This window comes from Botryllus schlosseri, chromosome 8 (genome assembly GCF_051294905.1).
Source record: "Botryllus schlosseri isolate E-star chromosome 8, Bs_hap1, whole genome shotgun sequence".
In the NCBI taxonomy this organism is placed as follows: Eukaryota; Metazoa; Chordata; class Ascidiacea; order Stolidobranchia; family Styelidae; genus Botryllus; species Botryllus schlosseri.
Window position 1 is genome coordinate 2,006,234 of NC_137243.1, and position 24,349 is coordinate 2,030,582.

A 24,349-nucleotide genomic window follows, 5' to 3' on the forward strand; every position below is an offset into this window, starting at 1 on the left:
GCAGTCCGTCTCACTATCGAACGACACAGTCAAAAGGCGCATCGAAGACCTTTCACTGAATATAAAAAAACCAAGTGGTTGCCCGAATGAAGAAGGCGGGAAAGTGGAGCTATCAATTGGATGAGTCAACCGACACTGGAAAGCACGCGCAGCTAATGGTTTATGTGAGGTACGAGGGTGATATGGACCTCGAAGAAGAATTTCTGTTTTGCACACCACTAGCAACAACAGCAACGGGCAAGGACATCTTCAACGTCGTGGACAACTTCCAACAAAAAGAAGGCATTAACTGGGAAAACTGTGTCAGCTTGTGCACTGACGGCGCTCCCGCAATGCTTGGTGCTCGACAGGGCTTTACTGCACGAGTCAAGCAAGTCAATCCTAATGTCCAAGTCGTCCACTGTCTTCTGCACCGTGAAAATCTTGCTGCGAAACATTTGTCTCCGGATCTTTCGGCAGTGATGCAGGAGGTTGTTGATGTAGTCAACTTCATCAAATCCAGTGCTGTTAACTCTCGTCTGTTCGAGCAGATGTGTGTCGACCATGGGTCTCAATTCCAACATCTCCTATTCTACTCCAGTGTGAGATGGCTTTCTCGCGGTAAGGTCTTGCGCCGTCTGGTAGATCTACGAACGGAACTGAAGGTATTTCTCAATGAAAAAGTACATCGTCATGCCATTCGGTTCGAAGATAAAGAGTGGATGCTAAAAGTATGTTACTTAAACGACATCTTCACCGCACTCAACGATCTTAACACATCAATGCAAGGCAGAAATCAAAACATTATCAGTCTCTCCGAGAAGCTGTCTGCTTTCAAAGAAAAGCTGCAGATCTGGAAGAAGAAACTGGAGCGTGGACGAACAGCAGCGTTTCCATCCATGAACGAGTATCTGGAGGAATGGAATCAGATTGCTATTAGCAGATTGGGTATCATCAAACCCATTCTAATGGACCATTTGGAAAACCTGATCACGGAGTTCGATCGCTACATCCCAGACAGAAATGAGGCATCTCAGTGGTGGGTCACAAATCCGTTTTTGGCAAGGGTTGACAATTTACCAGAGGATGTTGCAGGACTACAGGAAGAGTTTATCGACCTGCATCATGACCAATTCCATCGACTTCTTTTTTCCTCTGCGTCACTTGGAGAGTTCTGGACTTCGGTTAAAAAGGAACAGCCAATAATCGGTAACGAAGCAATGGCTTTTCTGCTCCCATTTGCGACCACTTATCTGTGTGAGCAAGGATTTTCCGCACTGACGGTTGTTAAAACCAAGGCTCGCAATCGCCTCGATCCTGGAGACGATTTGCGCATTGCGCTCAGTAAGATAGAGCCGTGCATTGAAAATATTATGAAAGAGAACTTTCAGTTTCATCAATCACACTGAATGAATGATCTGTCTCTAATAAATTGTTCTTTCATAGTACTGTGTACTATAACTGGTTGTCTGTGTCTTATCTGAAAAATTAGCAGAGTGGTAACACAAAAAATACATTTTTTTATGTTTGAGATTTGGGTCGTGAGGTGATCATGAAACTCAGATTTGGGTCGCGCTCAAAAAAGTTTAAGAACCACTGTACTAGACGATTGGAAAGAACCTTGTTCATCAACATTCGTGTCACAAAATATGACCTCACCAGCATGCAATTCCGAATAGGACAGCCTCTAATGTACTATTTTTAGATGGTACACAAACTCTATTTGTTGAAACAGCCTTGGATGATGTATTTTGATAAAAGTCGACCCCAAGGCACACAAATGAAAGTGTGAACGGCCCCTTCCAGCGACGCGAAATCTGTCGTCTTGATAAATTTCCGCACACGCGGGATTATCCAACAGATGCTTGCCAATGGCAGAATTTATGTCCTTAGATTGCTGCGCATCAAGCTTGGGGGGATTAGTCAAGGGTGAGCTTTCCACCGGGTGTGAAGCCCGTGTTCTAAATAAATATAGGGATATGCTGATTTATGCGTTAAATTCTGCCATTGGCAAGCATCTGTCGGATAGTATATCTGGTGACGTCATATTTTGAGATATGATTGTTGATATATAATGTTCTTTCCAATTCTTTAGTAGTTGCTGACGACTACCCCTGATGAAGTCAGTCGAAAATATTCTGGTTTATCTCAATATGACTATACTATGTTACTATCCAATTATATATATATATATATTGTGATGTAATAATGATACGTGTTTGCAGTTTGTTTCATTTAATATAACTTTCCAATCTACGTCTATCAATGCTTAAATATTCGACACAGAATATACAGAAGTGTATTTGTATACGCATGTTTTAAGATGTTCGTGTTAAGTAATTGCGTATTTTCATGTGGTTCCATATACGCACCATGCAGATTGAAATGCGGCCCCGACTCTGACAAAGGTTAGGCACCAATGATCAAAACTATAACACTCCTTGATAAAATACATCGCAGTAGCTAGGGTCGTTTACGCACTCGACAGAAATCGTCTGTCACCATCGCCATACACGACTCGAATTTTTACAATCAATAATTGATTCGGATTTGAGTATTCGAATTATTTTTCCTAAGAAATACAAAGGAAGAGAAATTATGCCCGGAAAGGGCTTTGAAAGCCAGTGTTTATGAGGCTAACTCGTAGCTGACGGAACAGGTGGTAAGCATTGCATGGCAGGTCTTCACGATGACGCCATTACATAAAATGACATCGCATTAGCTGTACCGCAGTAATTCAATATATCATTTATCAGTTCTGATCAGCTGCTATGTTGTTATAGAATAGGATTTGTTTGATGATTTACCTCAATGGATTTGTTCTCCATGTTAACTATAACTGCCTAAGCCTTAGATAACTGTATCAGTTCACAAAGTGTCCTTGTAAACGTTTGTGTGATGTGCTAGTGTTGTGTGTTATCATTATGCCCAATGTTCAGCCATTTATTGTTGACAGTTCATTTACGATTTTACGAGAATTGAATAACTCATTGATTACACACCGACGCATTTTGGAGGGGGAGGGTTCCAGGCTGATCCCACTGGCAGCTCCAAGCAGTTGGTGTCCGGTTCCCCGGTCAGAAAGTAGCCCGACTCGCATTCAAACGTACACATCGATCCCACGTCATTACCAGAGCTGCACACGACATTTCCGTTCTCCGTGAACAATTCTTGACATCGTGCTATGTAAAAACAGGTACAGAGATGTGATGACGACGGCGAAATACGTGTAAATATCGACGGTCAGATTGTAGAGATTAACAGTGTCTTTTCTTTGCGCTAATGCGATGTATATGTATACCGCAATGGCTCAAACCAACGAAACTACCATCGATAACAGCGTCGTAAAATGCAATTCCCATTCTTAATCTCCCCGCTAATGCGACCAAAATATGCGAACGAATATAGAAGTCGTTGTCGCATGACATATCAGCAAATGATTGCGTTCATGCCTGAACTTGCGTGACGCGCTATTTCTCAAAAAACAAGACAAGCATCTGGCGCCTGTGCATCGGGATTATTTATTTGATTTCAGGAAATAGTTCTCATTTTAGAAAACGTGAAATATATACGCCCGAGGACTCTACCCTTAGGGAAGCTCAATTGAGTAATACATGTCTAGCTGCCTTGTCGCAAAACAGGTGAACATGAAATGAGTGTGACATCCAAGATGTCGTACAGGCTTCAGCACGTATCGCAACAGAACGCATCTCTTTATATCAAGTAAGACGGACCACAACTTTTGTATACAATCCTACAGCCGTAGAGCAATGTAACATTGTCCAAGTTCACGACGAAATACGAGCAGATTCTGCTGAATACGAGTATGAGATTTAGATTACCAGACCACGATCTGGCATATCGATTTCACCTATACCAAAACAAGCTATTTTCATCGGTTGTCCTTACCATGTTATTTTCAGTTGCTTCTAATTCCGTGTATAATGTACTGTACAATGTACAGTGTACATATCTCTTATTTACATATTTTAGCCTAAAGTTGGTGTATGCTATCGACCCCTCCTATCTTTTCATTTTACCGCAATGTTGCGATGTTTCGAAATGACGAAATTGCTGATAAACCAAACTGAGCAGCCCACAACATGTTAGCAATAAACAAAGTGAGAGACCAAATCGTGCAGTTTAAACTGTAGAGTTCATGTCATATACCCTCTTAGCGAGAAATCCCGTTTGATAAGGACTGGTTCACTTGGATGACGTATTTTACCGGTGTCATAATCAAATGGTATTGGCACCATAAGTCTTGGACAACTAAAGTATTTTCAGCTGTTCCGAATTAGACTAAAATTAGATTTATAGCTACACAGTTTTCTTCAAGATTTGATTAAACTTAGAATTACTAAATTCCCGATATTCAATGTAGTTTAGTTCGTATCAAATCATAAATCATTCTCATGAGCATGAGAACGGCAAATGTCAGTACAGGGAACTTGGCTTGTTTCGCAATATACAGTTCTCCTGTAGCATTTTCAGAAAAAAACCATAAATTATATTAAAATAAAATCAAACCATAAAATCATTTCACAAATTAGATCGCCGGCTTGATTCAGTCTAATTAGGCGACTATTATTAGCTAGCTGTCAACTTCTGGTTTTTATACGGGACTGATTCATTCATATGAAGTAATTTGCGGGCGTCATAATCAAAATGCACTGGCACGTTGTAACCATGCGAATACCTATCCACGTTACAGCCAAAGGTCGCGACAGGTCATGTCGCGCGAGGCCGATACGTTCTGCGAAGGTCTACGTAAAGTCCGGCGCGCACTATCACGAGGAAATGGTATTTCCGCGAAATCAGGCTAGGACGCACAATGCCAGGGAATGGTTTTGCAATACTCACGTGCGCACACCGGAAACTCCACGTTCCATTCGTTGGTAGTCTTTTTAGCTTCGCAACTGACCGAACTCTCGCCAATGACGATAAAGCCTTCGTCGCATTGAAACGTGCACGTCGATCCTACCTTGTTGTAATTCGTGCACGATACGGTGCCGTTCATGGGAGCGAGAGAAGTCGACACTCTGCACCGCGTCACTGTCACAAAAGATAATCGTGTGCTGATATCATGAACTGCAGTTAGTCTGTTACTTCGACAGTGGAAGTCGAATCAAAATATCAACAAATAAACGTAGCGTTGACGAGAACAAAAGCATGGTTTCGTCATACTGCATGCATTGTGTAGTTCGTGATACTATACAGGTCTTGTGGTTCTCATTATAATAACTAGAGCCCGACCGATTATCGGCTCGCCGATAATATCGAGTCGATATCACACTTGGAAAGAAATATCGGTATCGGCCACTGGAGGTAAAAAAATATCGGCCATTTTCGTGACGTCACAACATGGTCGTAAGGAGTCAGAGAAGACGCAAAGTCTTCACTGAATGTCAGTAAATTATAAAGATAAATGGCCAAGGTGCAATGCACACAGGCCCGTAGCCCTACGTGAAAAATATAATTTCACCGTTATGCCCCAGTGACTTCAGTGGGAATCCCCCTGCGGTGATCGAACACCAGAGACAGAGAGCAGACATCGAGTGAATAGAAAGTTATATGCAGAAGATTTCAATCGATTCATTTGAGAAATGAAAACTTCATTCAAGCTGGACTGACCGTCGTGATGACAGAGAAAAAGGTCGCGTGTAAAGCGAAAAATACCAGTAATGTATGGAGTATTGGAGTCATCTGACTGACAGGCATCCGTGATAAGGAATATGCGGGCATAGAGTGCAAGAAAATCAAGCAAAAAGAGCCAATAATTCATACGAATATTTTTGATTCCATAATGACATGGGCCAATTCTGACAGTGTGTAAAAGATTGATCAGCTGATTGTTGAAATGCTGGTCATAGTCAAGGGGATGGGTGGAGCTGACGTGAACAATTTGAGTTGTTTTGCACATTCTCTTCAGCTGTTAATGATGTTCTGAAGGCTCCAGGTGCACTGCCAGAAGAATATCAATATTTGGTGGAACCAATGAAGAAAAGATCCCCCGCTGTCGTGGAATCAAAATAAACAAAGATTCCCAGTTCTTGCTGCGCTACCAACTACGGTACCAAGGGAAAGACTGTTCACTGTGTTTAGTACCGTATAGCCTTCATCATTTATGAATACCATACAAGTTCACTCCCTGGAGAAAACGCAGAGAAATTATGCTTCGTGAATTGTAATCTGCAACTGCTAGACTGGTGCTACTGATATATTTTTATTGCCCCCCAGATCATTCATTTCATGTTAAGTATAGCAATGGCTGTAAACATGTTCAATTAAATACTCTTGAGGTGTTGAATATGCGCCTTGAGCTAGATTCCATATCTTTTGAATATCGGCTGAATATATCGGGGTTATCGGTGAAGGTACTGGATATCGGTTTTATCGGTATCGGCTCAAAAATCCAATATCGGTCGGGCTCTAATAATAACCCCTTCACGATACCCCTGAAGAAATATAATTTCAATATACAATTGAATACTATATACATAGTGAAATGAACCCGAATATTTTCGGTTGACACTCGTCAGGGGTGGCTTATCGTCGGCAACTAGTAGAGAATCGGAAAGAACTTTGTATATCAACAGTCGTAACACGAAATATCACACCACCAGCATGGCAATTCAAATCATCAATGCGAACAGAATGGCTTAAGCTCAATTCACTGTTTTAGATTATACATGAACTCCTCTGGGCTCCTCCTCGCCGTAGCATCCGTGTAAGCGGTGCATTATAAAAACCTAGAAGTGGGCCGTGCGACAATTCAGCAGCTACGGAATAACAATGAGGAACATTGGCCTGGTGTAAATGACCTGACCATAGCAGTCGACATACACCATGCAGATTACAAACAAACAATACATGAACTCCTTCTGTCGACACAAACTCCTTTGCGGATTTCGATAAAAGGTTATTTCGATTTCAATATATTATTCAATAGTTTATTGAAATAAAAGGATAACGATATCGCAAAGGTTTGAAAATCTTTAAATTGTTTCGAGCGATAGTACAATGTTACAGTACTGTGATACTTGATACTGATAGTATTCAAATCGGTACCCCCTCCAATTTGCTAGGATATATATGTCAGACTATTTGTAATGAATATATTTCACGTATTGTAATAGGCAATCGAGTATTTGATCATCGATATTAACCCGATCGAAACGGCACACTCATTAATGATTACTGAGCGTATTTTCACGAACACGCTTTACTTAATCCAAAATTTCCTGGGTTGTTCTGGTCGTAGACAATTACAACTATTACAGATGGATAGCTATTATCAATACGCATACGTCGAGCCATAAATAACATCTTATACTATCGAATAGCCTGTTCAAAATGCAGATTGAATACATAAAAACGTTTTGCGCAAAATACAATTCGCCACGACGTTCGCGTGAATGTGCGCGCGTGAGATAAACCAGCGCCCGTGACCTAAATCAGCGCATCTCCGAGACATCAAATTCATTTGCAGATCTTTTCTCCTAACATGTGCTGGTTATGCCCATTGCCCATCTATTGGAATACTTATAATCAAAAATTAGTCGCACAGAAGATTCTTCGAACTGGAAGTAAAATTATGTTACGAAATAACATGCGCGGGTTTTAGCAATGTATTTTCTGTTGCTGTTGAAGATTACGCATATTGAATATTTTTGCTATTCATACTAATACACCAATACTGCCATGATGTTCTTCAGCGAGCTACAAGATCTCCGCTATTGATATGACAGCAAATTTATGTCCGTAAATGGCTTCACTTCTGGTGGAAATGTTTCACGTCTTTCCCGTAGTAGCGAATAAAAAGAAATGCACCGGCACATCAATGCTCCGGTCGCGATTCTGGTATTGAAAAGTATTTTCGTGTCTGCTCGAGATTTCCGTCCACAACGCGCAGGTCATTTATGAAAATTTGACGACCAGCAAAGCCAGGCATCAAATCCCGGTTCCATCTAATCAATGCACTTTCTTGATTCAAAGTATTTTATTCGTCCATGATTCACGAGAGAGGCAAGAAAATTCGGCGTAACTCTGTCAAAGCAGTTGACCTATTATCATTGCAGTGTGGGCAACGAATATAATTGCAATAACTTCAGTTGCCAATGCTATAATGGTTTCTTACGTTTTTCCATGTGTTGGTGCTAGATGTGCTGGTTTGTTATTATTTCGATTTGCTATTGCATTACACACGTGGTGCATTATTTCATGATATATTGCGCCATGCAATAAATTCTTTTACAAAAATATGGTTGAATGTCGATTTTCAATTTAGCGGATCGAGGTATGTAGAGTCTGCGGTCACGAACGCACTTCGAAACTGATTGCTGCGATGCGCGTGTTGTACAACAGCAATGTTAGTTTCAACACATGGCACTAACTCGTACAAAGGATAGACAAGCGATTACATATACCGACGTAGTGAAATGAATCATTTGAACGTCCGCGATACTATGTTATTACCCAAACAATAACACGCGGTAATATATTTGCTGTTGTGATTAGCGCAGATTCGCTGTTACAGATTACGCATATCGATTGCTGCTTTTTATACTAATACAGCATTACCAGCATGATATGTGCAACGAGCTACAAGATCTCCAACGCGCAATCGATATGACAGCAAAGTTATGTCCGTAAATGGCTTCACTTCTGGTGAAAATGTTTCAGATCTGGCCCATGGTAGAGAACAAAAGCAAAATATGGCTGAATGTCCAATGTCCATTGTCAAATTAGCGAATAAAATAGGTGTGTAGAGTCAGCGGTCGAGTTGTGCACTTCGAAGCTGATTGCTGCGGTGCGCATGTCGTGAACACTGGGTTTTCAAAATGCCTATTTGTTCAATAGACAGCCCTTGTCTCAAAGCGATTGTGTACATCACGATTATCGATAAAAGGCTTGCATAATATGACCTAATCTTTTTTCAAATGCCCAGTAAAATATCAGTGAAACACTGTATTTTATATTGCATGTATGACTACCTGTCAATCCAACCACTATATATTCAGTTCTAGTTGTTGTACAAGAGCAAGGTGTGTTTCGACAAAGCACTATCTAGTACTTAGTAACTCGTACAAAGCTAATATATACACCGGCGCGGTGAAATGAATCATTGAACGTCGTCGATACTAGAATAACTCACGGCGCGTGTATGTGCGCCGAATGCGAGACGCCTGGCATCAATCGCGCTATATCCAACTGTAGCCATCGCTATATCAGCGGTCGTTACTCTCGATTGTATTATCGTAAGAACCTCACTCAGGTCATTTTAGAATCCTGATATCCTTGCGAAATCAGTCAGGCGATGATTCTATCCCGAGCAGGTCTTTGTATGACGTAGTCGCAAATTCAAAAATCAAATTCTCTTTTATTTTCTAAAAGTTGAGAACACTTCTTGGTATAGGGGCATCACCTGTTTCTCTCTCGCTTTGAGAGTAGCTCAGTTGGTTAGGCGGCTGTTTCACGATTACAGCGATATATTGGGTGTCGGTTCAACTCCCGTGGTTCAGATTTTATGAACATTTTACTAAATGCATTGAAATTTGGACTTGAGGCCGGCCGTTTCGATCGGGTTAAACAAATGGCAATTGATAACAGGAACGGATTCGATTTAACAGAGAGGCCTTCGTAAATTGGAGCTTTCAACGGATACATATATTTAAAACTGATGATCGGTGTTAATTCGCTCTCGCAAAGGTCGTGGTAGGCGTCTGATTCGGTTTAGATAAACCAAAACCACTTCGGCCACTGTCATAATAAATAGTTCGGTACGCGCGCGTCGCTAAATTCAAGCGCTACGCATTTTTGTAAGACGCGCCATTCTTTGAAGTCACGAGAATGATTCGCATCTTCAGAAATCGCGCGTAATCATCACGATGGACGTTATCGCTATTTAGGCGTAGGGTGCTGACGAAATCCATGACTACTAAAGGTTCGTTGTTGTTGTTCATCATCACCTTCACAAACCACATTTATACTCCAAGTTTGCGCAATAAAATTGACCATTGTACGGCGAAAGAACTCGGATACATTCTTGACTGATAGCGATATTTTACAACATGTAATCGATTTTGTAGCTGCATCAAGACGTCGTATATAATTAATGACAATTAACTCTATATTGCGAATGTGTTGTAGTCCTTATCTAAAGCAATCAAGTAGCGTGTGTTGTTGATGAATTTAATTATTTTGTGGTACAAAAGACCTTCGTTGCCATAAACACCCCAACTTGAATTTATTAATTAATAACAATTATAATGATATTAATATCAATCGGTGCGTCAGAAACACGTTTATGTATGTCTAATATAGGCAAAATATCTGATGATTCCATCACAATTATCTTCCTCGTAAAAGTTTGATATTATATGCATTTTGCGATGTATGCATACGAAGTGGAATTACGATACGTTTTGAATGGTCCGTGGTAATATGAGCAATTGAGCATACGGTAAAACTAACATGCGACACTTCAGCAGGCGAATAAAGTTAGGGTAAGTGTTAAACCTGTAATCTTATTGGACTGATTTTAGAACAGAATGCCAATAATCTAATTCTAATGTAATTTCGAAAATCTTTCTATGCTCTACTTTTAATTCCAATCTAATTTCTGATATTCCTGAAAATGCTACAGGAGAACTGTATAGTGCGAAACGAGCCAAGCTTGGCGTGCAAACAATTAACACTCTAGTTCTTACGAGAATGAACTCTAATTAGATACGAACCGAACTTGAAGTTTGTTGTAGTTCCTTAAAATACGGACTTTTATTCAATTGCCAAGTTCTCAGTAATTCAGTTAATATAATCCGGCAAAGTTTTCCTACTCTGGTTGAGGTTACTCGTGGGTTAGGGTTGTTGCTATTATAGGGCTAGTTGTTTTTGTTATACAGTCACACGATCAAATGTCGCATGCCCAACTGTCGTTTTCATTCTGTCGCATAATCAAATATCGTGAACCCGTTTCCAATCTCCCAATACCTGATTCAACGCAGTACGCCTTGCCCAGTTGATCAGCCAGCTCGTAAATGGCCGTTTTTCCAGGCTCTTTGTCGGTTATGTGAACGCGCGACGGATCTCCTTGCGCGATCTTCAGGAGACGCTCTTCGATTATCTCCAGGTTATTCCGAGGATGGAATCCCACAGCGTACGTCTAAAAGAGAACGAAACAAATGGCGCGAAAAGCTAATATGAACGGCAGACTTGGACTGCTACATAATTCTAGTTGTTTAATTACACTGAATAATAGGTAATCTTACTCCAATCTAATTTATGCAATGGAACTTCTGATTTTCCTGAAAACGCTACGGGAGAACTTTATAACGTAATAATGAAATTCTGGTTGTCCGTCCAACTCTCATTACGACACGCTGACGTTCATGCCATCAAGTTAAATAACGACCTCTATTGTGTAGTTAGTGTCTAATCACGGAACTCTAGATAAGCAGTGTTTTTGTTTCGGACTAAGCCACCAGTAGCCCGTCCAGACATCACACGGGTCGTTAATATGTATATCATAACTATGCCACGCCGTAAATAGCTCTATAACGAGTATGGAGAACAAAACTATGGAGTTAAAATCGCCAAACAAAGTATATCCAATAACAAAAACCACGTTGCTGTTATATATCGAGATGCTTAATTTTCGTTCCGTAATGTTTTCTAAATATACGTTCTCTCAGACACACAACATGGTAGTTGAGAGAAGGCAGAGAACTATACAATCAACGATTGCTAGACTGTGAATATCGATAAATTCCTTATAGCTTCAACGTTGTAGATACAGCCTTTCTGGATTTTCCACGTCCAAGTATATGGCAAGGGTTGTAACGCTGTTCGAATATATGCTTTTGAAGTTTGGTAAATGCACCTTAAGCTAGATGTTATATCTTTTGAGTATCGGCGGAATAGATCGGGGTTATCGGTGAAGGTACTAGTTATCGGCTTTATCGGTATCGTCTCAAAATCAAATTTCAGCCTGGCTTTAATCGAAACCAATATTGCGTTTCTTCAACTACAAAGCTGTACTTTGGATCGAATGTCGTAAGGTCGGGACCTAATATTATTTACGTAGCATTTCTACTGGGAAGCTACAGTCTAATCGAAATTGGTTATTTCCTGAATTATTTTGACAGCCCGGGCGTATTTATTTATAACATACATTATATCGTCACGTTAGTCGGCGATAACTTATGATATAGTAGACAGCACAGACCGGCACTATCTGGATTTCTCCCGGCATTCTTTAATCTCGCGTGCAATGTTCTTTTGAATTCTATACTAGTTACTGACGATTACCCCTGACGAGTGTCCGCCGAAAATATTCGGGTTTATTTCAATATTATTATATTATATTATATATGTGTGTATTGAAGTTATTCACATTTAATGGTAACTTGAAATCTATTCGATCATTTGACTCACCGTAACTCCAGATCCCCAAAGAGAGTTGAGATGATTGTCAATGTCGTCTCTGCCCCTCCCGTCCGACATTACAATCACCACGTCCGGTGCGTCATCACGATTTCCGTTTTCCGTAGCCAAGATAACTTCGTTCACATAATTCAACGCTTTTCCAGTATGCGACCCTGTCGTAGATAAGTTTTGACATTATGATTTATATCATCTTTTGCTTTCTATGGAGCAAAAATGATTATTCATCCTGTACCATTTTTGAATCGCAAATAACTCACACCCGTGATCAGGTCTGGACACGTTGATTGAATTACCCGAATACAAATCGAGTATTGATTGTGATGATTCGGGTTTAGTAGTGAAAAAGGATTTTTTCGACTACTGAAATTAAACCAGTACTAACATTTTCATTATCAACGTGAATTATATAGTTTCGATACTTTCCTCCCGCCACCGATTGGTCGTAACACAGCAAGACTTCTAATACTTGATGATTACTTATTCCAGCTGTCTAATTAGACTGATTATAACCAAATGCCGGAAATATAATTCTAATCTAATTTATGTCTTTCCATAAAATGCTACGGGAGAACTGTTTAGGGCGAAAGGAGCCAATAATGGCGTAGATACATTCGCCATTATCATGGTGTTGCGGATTAACTATGATTTGATATGAAATGAACTTGTTTTTTGTTGTATTTCATTGGAATTCGGTATTTTATTCAACTTTCAAGTTTTGCGAATCCGTAATTTAAATATGGCAAAATCTGTAATTCTGTAAAATCTGTAATAACTGTAATTCTAATTTTAAAAGGCTGAAACTTTCCTATAGTTTCCCAGCTCCGATAACAGCTTCTAAAACATGTAAGATATAGCTCTTTAGATAGAAAAGGAGTATCTGCGAAGTCGCGATCAACCTTCAGCATTCTCAAAAAGTACAATGGAATAGGTGTGGTCACGAATTACCAAATTACCATCAATGCGTTGTGTAACATACATATTTAAACTTTCCACATCATCCATGTGGCGTTATAATAAGTGATAATTGAATCTTAGACTCGATTAGTACTCGATTCGGACTCAAATCCATCATGTACCTTATTACGCGCAGCATCAGTGGTTCACAGATTCATTGCATAGTCATATCATTGGAATTCAGTTTTAGCAGCGAGTTGCATTTCAACCAAACGCGCTCAGAGTCTCGAATCAATACGTATTGGAATCAAATCCAAGCGGAAGTACTCTACGTACTAACAAACAAGAATGCAACAATCGAGTATCTTTGCATTCAAATTCGATGATGGCGGTTAATTCCCGGGGAAACGTGGCTTACTTCCAACACAATCTACAACAAACCTTCCATCGGCCGTCCTAGTTTTCTGAGAGATTTCAACAGCGCGTCTTTGTCGTCAGTGTAGTTGTTTAGGTGAACGACCTTATCTTCCGTCACTTCTCGGTTGTACGGCACTGCCGCCACGTTGATTCCGTCCTCTGATATGTTGAGACCCCTGAAGTAAATAAACGCCTAAGAGACTTTCCGGCTACAAAAATATATATACAATTGAAAAATATATACATATCGAAAAAAACACGGTTATTTTCAGCAGAGATTTGTTACGGGTAATCTTCAGCGACTAATAGGGATTTGGAAACATCGTATGTCAACCATCGGTGGTAACATGTGATACGGTTGTTGATATACAATGTTCCTTTCGATTCTCTCTAGTTCCCGACGACTACCCCTGACGAGTGTCAGCCGAAAATATTCGTGTTCTTGTCAATATGAATATATTAATAAATTGAATGTCACTAGAGTGGTTATGTATTTAGACTACTCTCACGTCCAACATATTTCAGTTTTTTGGGGAAAAATAGACTAAAATCTTTCTATTTATATACGTACTTTATATTTACTTGTAAATTCTTTCTTATACTTATACTTGGATTGAAATTTAATACGTTAATTATACTTCAACTTGATCCCCGATGGCGACTACGTTGACCACATTTGGCTACTTCGATAAATGTCGTTGTAAACTAATTTAGGGAGAGACCCATCATATATTCCCAAAATTTTTAATATCCAGAATTATACTGATGCATTAAGTGTTTTCGCCATCGCGATAATGCATCTTTCGGATAACGAAAATACAATTTCGTTTTATTATAGATGAAATATAGAAATATCGACTGTATAGAAATATCGAAAATTCAATTTCGTAACACTATTTAAGTAATATGAATTTTCGATATTGTTAATTTTCGATATCACAATATGGTCGTATAGTTTTGGTTAGAAGAATCTATCTGAAAAGCACGCACGGAATCCAGCTGTGATAATGGTCGCATGTATACATCCGACCTGGCAACCGACGTTATAATAATGATTGTTATCGATGTATCGAAGGGGATATTTAATCCTTTGAAGTTGAAAAACGCTTAAAAATAATACTTGACGAATTTCTGTAGCAGCATTCTCATCATTTTCCTTCCTCTGCCCTTCGTAGAAGTTGAGAAGTCAAGAACGAAAACGACATCCGCTTTTGGTGGACATTTCTCTGTACAAAATAGGATGAATATTTATTTTAGCAGAAGAACTGCCAAGAATGATGAATTGAACTAGTTGTTCGTCTCCATATAACAGTTTTGGTTTTGGAAAGAGTTTTTAAACTTACTTAAGCATATATTGAACGCAGCGCCGAATACCAAGCTATAGAATAATATATCAAGGATTTGTAGTAATGATCATAGCATCAGATATCCAACTGAAGTCAATCCGGCACGCTTTATATCTATTACGAATTACGATATCACGATTACTGTCACACTACTCCCTTATCGTGGTTTGTTGTTACGCATTCTCAATCCTGAGTGAAGGAGGAATTATATATGCTCTTCCCTAATTATTCAGCGTTTATCAGATATATGATAGGTCTCGTAAACATAAATGTTATCAATCGGTTCTAGTACAAACTACATCTTTATGCTCGCAAGTAAAACTTTGCTTCCAACATTCAGTCATGGGTATATGAGGAACTATGACTGAATATATAAATACAAAGCTCTGTTTGAATTCTTTTTACCTACCCATAAGGAAAGCATAATAATTCTTAGAGCTCATAATCATGTTACCTATACATTTGGGGAAAAGTTTGTCCCAATTCCCGTCCTCTCTACACGCAATGTAGTCTTGTTGCTTGTTGGAATTGGATAGCCGATAACCAACATCGCATTCCACAGTACAGTTGCTTCCCCGTTGGTTTTCATCTTCGCAAATTACCTTTCCATATTGAATCGACGGAGGATCGGGGCAAGTACCTGCAGAAAATGAAAATTTTATTTGCAGAACGCTCTGCTTTCAATCAGGTTTATTTAAGAATACCTAGACCCAAAGAATATGAATGCAATGATCAGCATATTAAAATCGTTATTCTCTATAGTCTGATGAAGATAAATTTGCAGCATCCTGAAATATACTCTAATTTGACAATACACATTTATTTTTCTTATTTGTAAGCCTAATTATAAATTTGATAGATTTGCTGTTGTCACGATGTAGCAAAAACTAATGTGATATTTATTGCGACCCACATCCTACCCAATTCAAGTGCCACTGTGAATGTGGATACGTAGAAATAACTACGCAAAAGCTTACAAGACCGCGTCAAACAGCAGGATATGCTCCCGATTTTTACTACGAGCCGCATTTTATTTCATTTGTGTGTTCTCGAGTCACAAATGATTACAATCAGTCAACCTATTCTATGTCAGCAAAAGTAATGCGTTTATCATTTACAATTCTCTCATTGACTTGTACCATTCATATAATTGATGATCGCATTTGTTGTTTTATTTATCAAGTTTTATTTTGAAACTGCGTATTATAGCTAACGGTATTCCTGCGAAAGTGTCAGCTAGATAAACTGCGGTGATTCATAAACAATATCAATGCATTGTTCGAGTATATTGTAAAAGACGGTTAAAATCTCACAAATATGCGATTGTTCAAGAGTCATCTCAATTGCAAGGCAGTTTTCAGTAGGCCTACTTGTCATCCGAAACGGCGTCTTTCATCATTACCGCTTATTAGCAGAAACTTATGGTTTACTGCTGATAATTCCAGGACCGCAAACATTGTGTTTCTTTCCGCTATAGATCCAGACGCAGATGCATGGACAGTAGACAATGGTAATCATCACACTACAAGTCTAATAATAACCAGCAATGATTTGCATATACGTGGTGTCGGTCCCTAATTGCATATGTGTGTAGATACTTTATAAACAGAATTATTATGATTTGTGAATGAAGTATTGACTCTGAAGGAATCTAAACTGCCATTGCACGTATTCTCGTATGCATGAAACAAAATCGTGTTGTGATCATATTTCAGAATAGCTTTATTAATTTCTGATAATGTGCCACAAATTGAACTACATAGACAATAAGAGGTCGAATACTTGCCAGAGTGTGTATAGATTGTTTGTAAATTTTGTACACAGCGCACAAATCGGACACGATGGAATGTTTGTTAGCAGTGGAATAACTATTTTTATCGCAAGGACGTGACTTTTCAATGAATCATTGTTTCAGTTATTCATCCCGACGCGTCTGATGGTGCTTTGCAATATCACGATAACGCCCCTATCGCCACCATTTTAGTTCCAGTGTGATCAAGATATGCCGTGGGCCGCCTTATTTGCGATATTGGGTGACACTGATTGTGTTACCTTCCGATGTTATCACACAGTAGTGAGCCAAAATCAGATATTTTTACGCATTTTATGCCTTCGAGCGCAACGTCAAATTGAACAAGTCTACAGTTTGATATCATTTCCCGATTGCGATCGTGATGTCTAGAAATTCTATTTCAGCAGAATATACCAGCTTTCCCGTTACTGGATTTCCACGTCTCGCGGCATTGAAGCCATGTCAAATTCTTTTACACCTCTCTTACCACAGCTGATGGTAATTATATAGTATAACATGTAGAGTGAGAGTCCGAAGTTAATCTCCGCACTCATTGTTGACTTCGAATACATATCATCTTGGAGTATTTGGCTGTATTAAGTATCAATATCAGATACGACTGAGTGCGCTCGGCTTTTTGTCTGGCAAATTAAGACAACTGTAAAGTAATAGACTGCAATGTGACATGTCATTCATCATCGCTGCAAATAGCTGAGCTAATCAATCTGCAGCAAGTTTTTTGCAACCAATCGATGCATGTTATAGTATTCACGTTTGACGACGGGAAGGGACAGATTGGTTTTATTTGCATTTATTGGATATTCATCGACTTAGGCCGGTGGTATTTTATTGGTAGTGGTAAAATTTTCGATTTATTATCAACAACTAGAAGAGAGTTTAAAATAACAGTGTAAACTATATCAGCAATCACATTTCAATATGAACTCATTATTCGATGTCTTATATGCGTTCTACGACTCCTTCACAAGGCAGAGACGTTGACCTTTCTAACATTTAATGAACTTTGTAACCATTGAGATAAATGATTACGGTAAGGTTTAACCTTCGACCGAACGTTATTTTTCTCATTTATAACGGCTTGAAAATGCACTTGAAGAATTTTTTTTAAGTCGGATGCTCGTAAGACATGGAAGAAAGTCGATCGTGTGTCTGTGACTGAAACGTGCATGGTTGCGGGATTTCGTCATCAAGTAATAATGTTTACGACATCTCTTTGTGGCGAGCATATCGACGTGTGTCATGGCACGTATATAGTTAATTCTACAAGTTAAAATGTCGTCGTGAGCTATTATATGTGGGGTTAAAAGTTGCGTTACAAAATCATAACCATGACAGCCTTATCTCAGAGTTAAAAATATTATTACTCTAACTTATAAACTCTTTAACGTTAATTTTCCTTCAAATATTTTGTATTTGCCTCTTAATTGACGTACATTCGACTTGCATTTAGCTAAATGTGTTATTATATTAACATATGATAACGAAAAAACACAGTCACGGAATTCTTAGACGAACTCAAACACTCGTCAGCAACAAACAACGGATTTTTTCCGACTGGTGCCAAAGAAACACGCATGACACTTATAATTAAAAATACTGTTAACTGTGTTGTATATCCTTCATCCGATCGACGCCTAAAATATTCAGTGTACATAATTCAGCTGACTGTTAGGCATCTTAGTTGCCTATTGCATCAGGTAAAACAACTTCAACAACTTCGTGATGTATAACGAACTTACCATGCACTCCTGCAAATATTCCATAGCCGAATACTAGCAATATAACACGGACGTTCATTGCCCTGATCCGACGTATGTGAATTATTCTAGGACTCTATGATACGCTAATTATGCGAAGAAGACCTTGAAATAAATAAAACAAAAATTGCTCATACAGTGTACTGTTCAATCGAATTCAATGTGCTGTCAAACTGTTCTATGGAATATATACTCCTTTCCCTCTGAGAATGATTGCGATGACGAGAAGTCCGAGGCTTGAATCATTGCCCTTCTCTATGAGCTTTCACTTTCCATCATCTACCCTTCGTTTAGGAAGCTGTAGCCCGCTAATGACGACGTGTGTATTTCTGAATCTCTTGATAATTAAGTAGCCTATATACTATCATTTTCCAATATGATCAAAGCATTTTCGTTAATCAGAAGACGAAATGCAAAAATTCGTACGTTCCTTGCAAATCCGTTGGCAGATATGAATATAATACCCACATTCGTAGATGCCTTTATGGTCAAGATTAAAAATGATACGCTCAATGTTCTATTCTCACCTCTATTCTCCTTTTCTGTCAGAAAAATCTAGTTAGATAGCCTTTAGTGGAAGAAAATATCTTCATCGGTGACAATTGATTAAGGCGATGACTTATTACTAAAGTTTTAGGACATACACCGACAGTGACGACTCAATGTCGTAACTACGAATGGTTCCAGTGACTTATTATAATGCTTGACTACGGTGCAAACTATTTTGGGTGCATGCTTATTCTTAACAACCTCTATAATTCTATCTTGATAGGCTCTGGATGAAATTATGCAATAATGATTTGCACTGAATAATAATTCGGCGTAACTTTCATCCTGCGGCGATTGATGCCGAGAAAATAATAAACAGCAACAAGAATGATCAGAAATATTTCCGATAGGTAATCATGTTTAATCCGTTGCGCGAAAATCGACTTTTGTACCGTTTGATATTCTGTGCTTTTCGTTAATTATAATTCCATTCCAGTTTGGTTTTACTGAACTAGTTTTAAACACAGGCGTTGTTTCCTTCAGGCGTGTAAATAATAATTTAATCGGTCACGTATCCTTGGTTATAGCCCCACAAAATATAGCAAGCCGACAGAACAGATGCATTGGTTACTGGATGTCAATCACTATGCAATCGAAGATAAAGCCATTTGTAGACGGTTTTCTTTCCGAACATGATATCGTAGGTACTGGCTACCAACATATCTGTCCTACAGCTATAAGTGGTGAAGTGGTGATGATTGAATAGTATATTCATATCGAAATAAACCCGAATAGGGGTAGGCTAATCAGGGGTTATCGTCAGCAACTAGTAGGCTACACCTGACGAGTATAAGCCGAAAATATTCGGGTTCGTTTCAATATGAATATATTATTCAATTATATATTGAAGTTCTGTACCTCCAAGAAGCCCTTCAAATTCTGATGACGGATATATTTTTAACCTGAAGATTTGGTGTTAGTTTTAAACCAACTTTATCACCGCTATTCTGCAAGTATTCTCTCAGTATTCAATGGCTTCGATTTACGAATGCTTTAAAACATAACCTGAAATCCCGCAATACATAAAACAGACACACAATGTTCCGTAGAGCACTGAGCTAAAGATTGTTGTGGGAAATATGGTAACGTTATTACCACCGACGCCAAATTATTATTAACTCAATCGCCTTTTCTTCATTCGAACGCAGTCGCATCTTCGTTACAATATTGCCGAAAAAATGGTACCTTTTTCTATCAACATTTCTCTTCATACTGCGTTTTGACGGATGACGTTATCGCATTGTTGTTATCGTGGTCTAGGATGGGCTGCACATAGTTATGATATTACGAAATTATAGGCTATCTGCAATCAAAACATAGTAGGTTTATGATTGTGAAGACACGGCGCACTTAGATATCCGAAATATTCCAAGTATCGCCTTCTGACTTGCTTAGAATCATTAATTAACTAGGATAAATTTGCATTTATCATTGTAAATCATCTAACGTTAGGTTTCTTCGAGAATATTTCGGAGGTTTCTCTTGCTTGAAGTTGAAGGTAATTCAATCAGTCTTGACACGGTTTGGGTACACAAACTATACATAATCTGGATTTTGATATTTTCAATCAAAGGAATTTTGGTCTTCATGTCATTGATGTTAAAATAATATCTTGGTGGTTCGCACGTTCATTAGTACCCACACAATTCGATCTGCAGATCACGTAAGTATCGTAATTACCCCACAAACATTTTTACACTGGTACACCGACTAGTTAACAAGGTAATAGGATTTCGGCGATACAATTTCGGTAATATTATCATCGATTACAATCGCGTGTACCTGGTTTGACTTGAAGCGCTGTGTGTGAGTGTAGTTTTCGCAAATTTTTATATGTTGAGATTTACCACAACAGAGTGAGCAACAACAGTTTGGACGTTTGTATGTATAGCTGATCATCGTTTCACAATGCTAAGTTATTCCTGAGTGATATTGAGGTGGGATAATATTATGTTTGATTGTTCGTGTGGAGAATTGTTAATCGCACAGAGACTTGCACATTGCGAATGAAAAATGTTTAAGTTATCACTGCGGTTATTGCATCAGTAAAGAACTGTAGCGCAACGATACGATTTGTGATGTGATACAATCTATCATTGTAGAATGATCATGATCATCGGCATATTCACCTTCACGAGTCGAGCTCAGAATTCATTTTAACGCATTGGTTCTCAAACTGGAGGGCGTGAAAGCATATGAAGGGGCGCGAAGTCGCCTGAGAGAAATAAAGATTATGGATTCGTATTGAGTTTAACTGGCGATGGAAGTTACACGTTTCAATAACGGCAATAATCCTAATTATAGTGCGATTTTAAATGTCATGGGAGCGTCGTACTATCCATACGCCGATGCTATAGATTGTGACCAATACCGGACCTTGCGCCGATCAGAAGATGTCTGAATTAGGATTAACTGTGGCGAATTCGTGTAGTGTATGTGTTAGCTGATACTTTTATGTTAGGCATATGTCTGTCAAGCATCTGTGCAGAGTTCTTAGAAAGACACGAAATTATGGAGTAATAATTTAGTCCGACATCGCATTAAAGATAATTTAATGTTTTTGTCGGCTATACATATTACGTCGCATTCAGTGCAGAGTTGGATCAATTGTAATTTGTAATTGTAATTGAATGTAATTAATTACATTTTTCAATGTAATTGTAATGTAATTGTAATTGAAGCATTTTTATTTTGTGTAATTGTAATTGTAATTGTAATTTGACAAAAATTTTGCTCAATTACAATTTCAATTACATTAAATTGCTATTATGACCTGACAAGCACAACATAAAACAATTGAATTACAATGCATCCTCTTTAAATGTCGAGAAGGAATTTGGTGGATCCATTCGCGGAAGCCCTTGACTGCGCCCTTGCGGGCGAAGTTTTTTTTAATTTTTACCGCTATGCTGGCCTCGGCTGCCATTGTATACAATTTTTAGATTACTAACCAACGGATGGATTCGCAACACGTGACTCACGATTGAATACGCCGAGAAGCGAACTGCTGAGCCGGCTAAAAGCAGCAGAATTGATATTCCCATAGCTGGCGATCCAAGCGTCGAAATTTGATATGTATGGTCCTAATCGAAAGCTAGTGTCGCACTGATTCCGCAATAAAAGTATATTTCCAGGCAATGGTACCATCCCAATATAGTCGTGAAAGTCTGGGAATCGGCATTGTTCTGAACAATCGCTGGTCGTAATTGGTAATTGTTGTGGTCATGCTGCTGCAGCGCTCTCACTTTTCAGAACAGTCGGCCTTAAACGGCTATTTTGGGGCAGATACATTGCCCTGACGAGATTTCATTTTGTATTTTCGGAATTAGTACATCAATAGCTTACGATAAATACCAGATGCATCAAATTTGGACGCATGGATCGCCAGCTCTAGGACTACAAAGTTTGCTGCTTTTAGCCGGCTCTGCAGTATGTTTGTAGTTGCATTCATCCGTGACTCACATCTTGCGCATCTATCAGTGGGTTGGCAATCTACCATACGATTTCAGATCACGATGCTGCATCGTTATTTCGTCTGGCTAACTAACCAGACCACTGGATATTATATAACGTCTTATCTGACAAAGCACGGTTTTGTTTTCACTCCTCATCCTAATTCCTACGTCCCTCGATAAAAATAATATTATTACTTTAATTATATACTATAGACGCAAATCCAACACGTGCATATATTATAATACTTTTTCAACGACATACTGCACCCTATCCTTAATCCTAACCCATAGGAGATTAGGTAAATAACATTTTACATTTCCAATTACGTGAGCCATAATTACCGAGCATTCAAAACACGCTTATATTACGCCACAATGACATCTCACATAGCATACTATGTACTTGTACGCACATGAACGCATTTATTACTACACAATCTGAACTAGACTTGAATTGTTGTTAAATACGACGCTACGGTTGTCAAGGAGCACGGTTGAATTTATGATTATTAAATTATATGTTCAACAGCAGCAATTGTAATTGTAATTGCAATGTAATTGAAGCATGCAAGGAGTAATTGTAATTGTAATTGTAATGTAATTGAAGCATGCAAGGAGTAATTGTAATTGTAATTGTAATTTGATATTTTTAGCTTGGAGTAATTGTAATTGTAATGTAATTGAAACATTCATGAAAGTAATTGTAATTGTAATGTAATTGAACTGAAAATAATGTAATTGATCCAACTCTGATTCAGTGACAATGCCGTGGGTAGATCATGCCTTAACAAATATTCGCTTCCCCTAACGGCATGGCAAGATGGCGTAGTGGTATGGTCCACAGCTGCAACACCAACGGGTTGCGGGTTCGAGTCCGACCGGGGTCGACTCCAGAATCCCTGTGTTGGAGGTTTATCGATAGTCTCCTCCTCGCCACGTGATCCGCGTTAACCGGTGTCTTGTAAAAAGGAGCCTAGAAGTGCATGGGTCATGCTACAACTCAGAAAATACGGAATAAACAATAAAGAGTATCGGTTTGGTGTAAAATGATCAATGTGGTCGGAACACCATCAATATCAAACAAATAATTTCCCCTAAAGCGGGTATAGCTTTGTACTGCGTGTTTCGCATGCTGCGATACTACCAATCGAGCTTCCACAGCATCAACAGTGAAAAGCAGTACCGAAACCACAATTCTCGTTTTTAAATTACCTTTCAGCAGGCCTATTGGAAAAGATCTCTCACCTTTCGACTCAAATCAATCATTAGAATTACTGCTCAATAGAGGTTAGAGTACCCGAATCATTGTGCCAAGCCTTAGTCATAGTAAGCCATAGGTTATGTATATATTATTTCATTTTCAGGACATCAAAACTTTACAAAATTGGCCGATACGCCGACAATAGACTTCGAACCAAACAGTTGCAGACACCAGACATGCGACTGAGCAATATTCAGTGTCACTCCTGTCAAATTTTAGAGTGTAAGGTAAGAGGCATCGGGTGTAAGTGTCTCATCAATCTTGAACCTTAGCGTCATTGAGTTTAAGAAAAATAAACGAGTTAAAGCGTTAACGAGTTAGCGCGTCTAATACGTAAAAGTTAAGAAAACATTAGGTCGTAAAAGCGCGAAAACTCAATACCTCGCAGTACCCTTGAACGTTGCAATTTGCACTCAGATTCCGGACCATTA

General features: G+C 38.8%; 1 protein-coding gene across 1 annotated transcript in view; it reads right to left on the minus strand.

The window, feature by feature from the left end:
• The window catches only part of LOC145444389 (complement receptor type 1-like), a 51,926-nt gene extending 33,134 nt beyond the window's left edge, over positions 1-18,792 (minus strand). Inside the window, exons 1-8 of the mRNA XM_080322368.1 lie at positions 18,636-18,792; positions 15,538-15,723; positions 14,858-14,963; positions 13,762-13,913; positions 12,415-12,578; positions 10,972-11,143; positions 4,843-5,034; positions 2,982-3,161 (exon numbers count right to left, since the gene is read on the minus strand). Coding sequence (XP_080178494.1) covers positions 2,982-3,161; positions 4,843-5,034; positions 10,972-11,143; positions 12,415-12,578; positions 13,762-13,913; positions 14,858-14,963; positions 15,538-15,723; positions 18,636-18,693 — 1,210 coding nt within the window. The 5' untranslated portion in view covers positions 18,694-18,792. The remainder of the gene's footprint in view (positions 1-2,981; positions 3,162-4,842; positions 5,035-10,971; positions 11,144-12,414; positions 12,579-13,761; positions 13,914-14,857; positions 14,964-15,537; positions 15,724-18,635) is intronic.
• Positions 18,793-24,349: the final 5,557 nt, after the last annotated feature.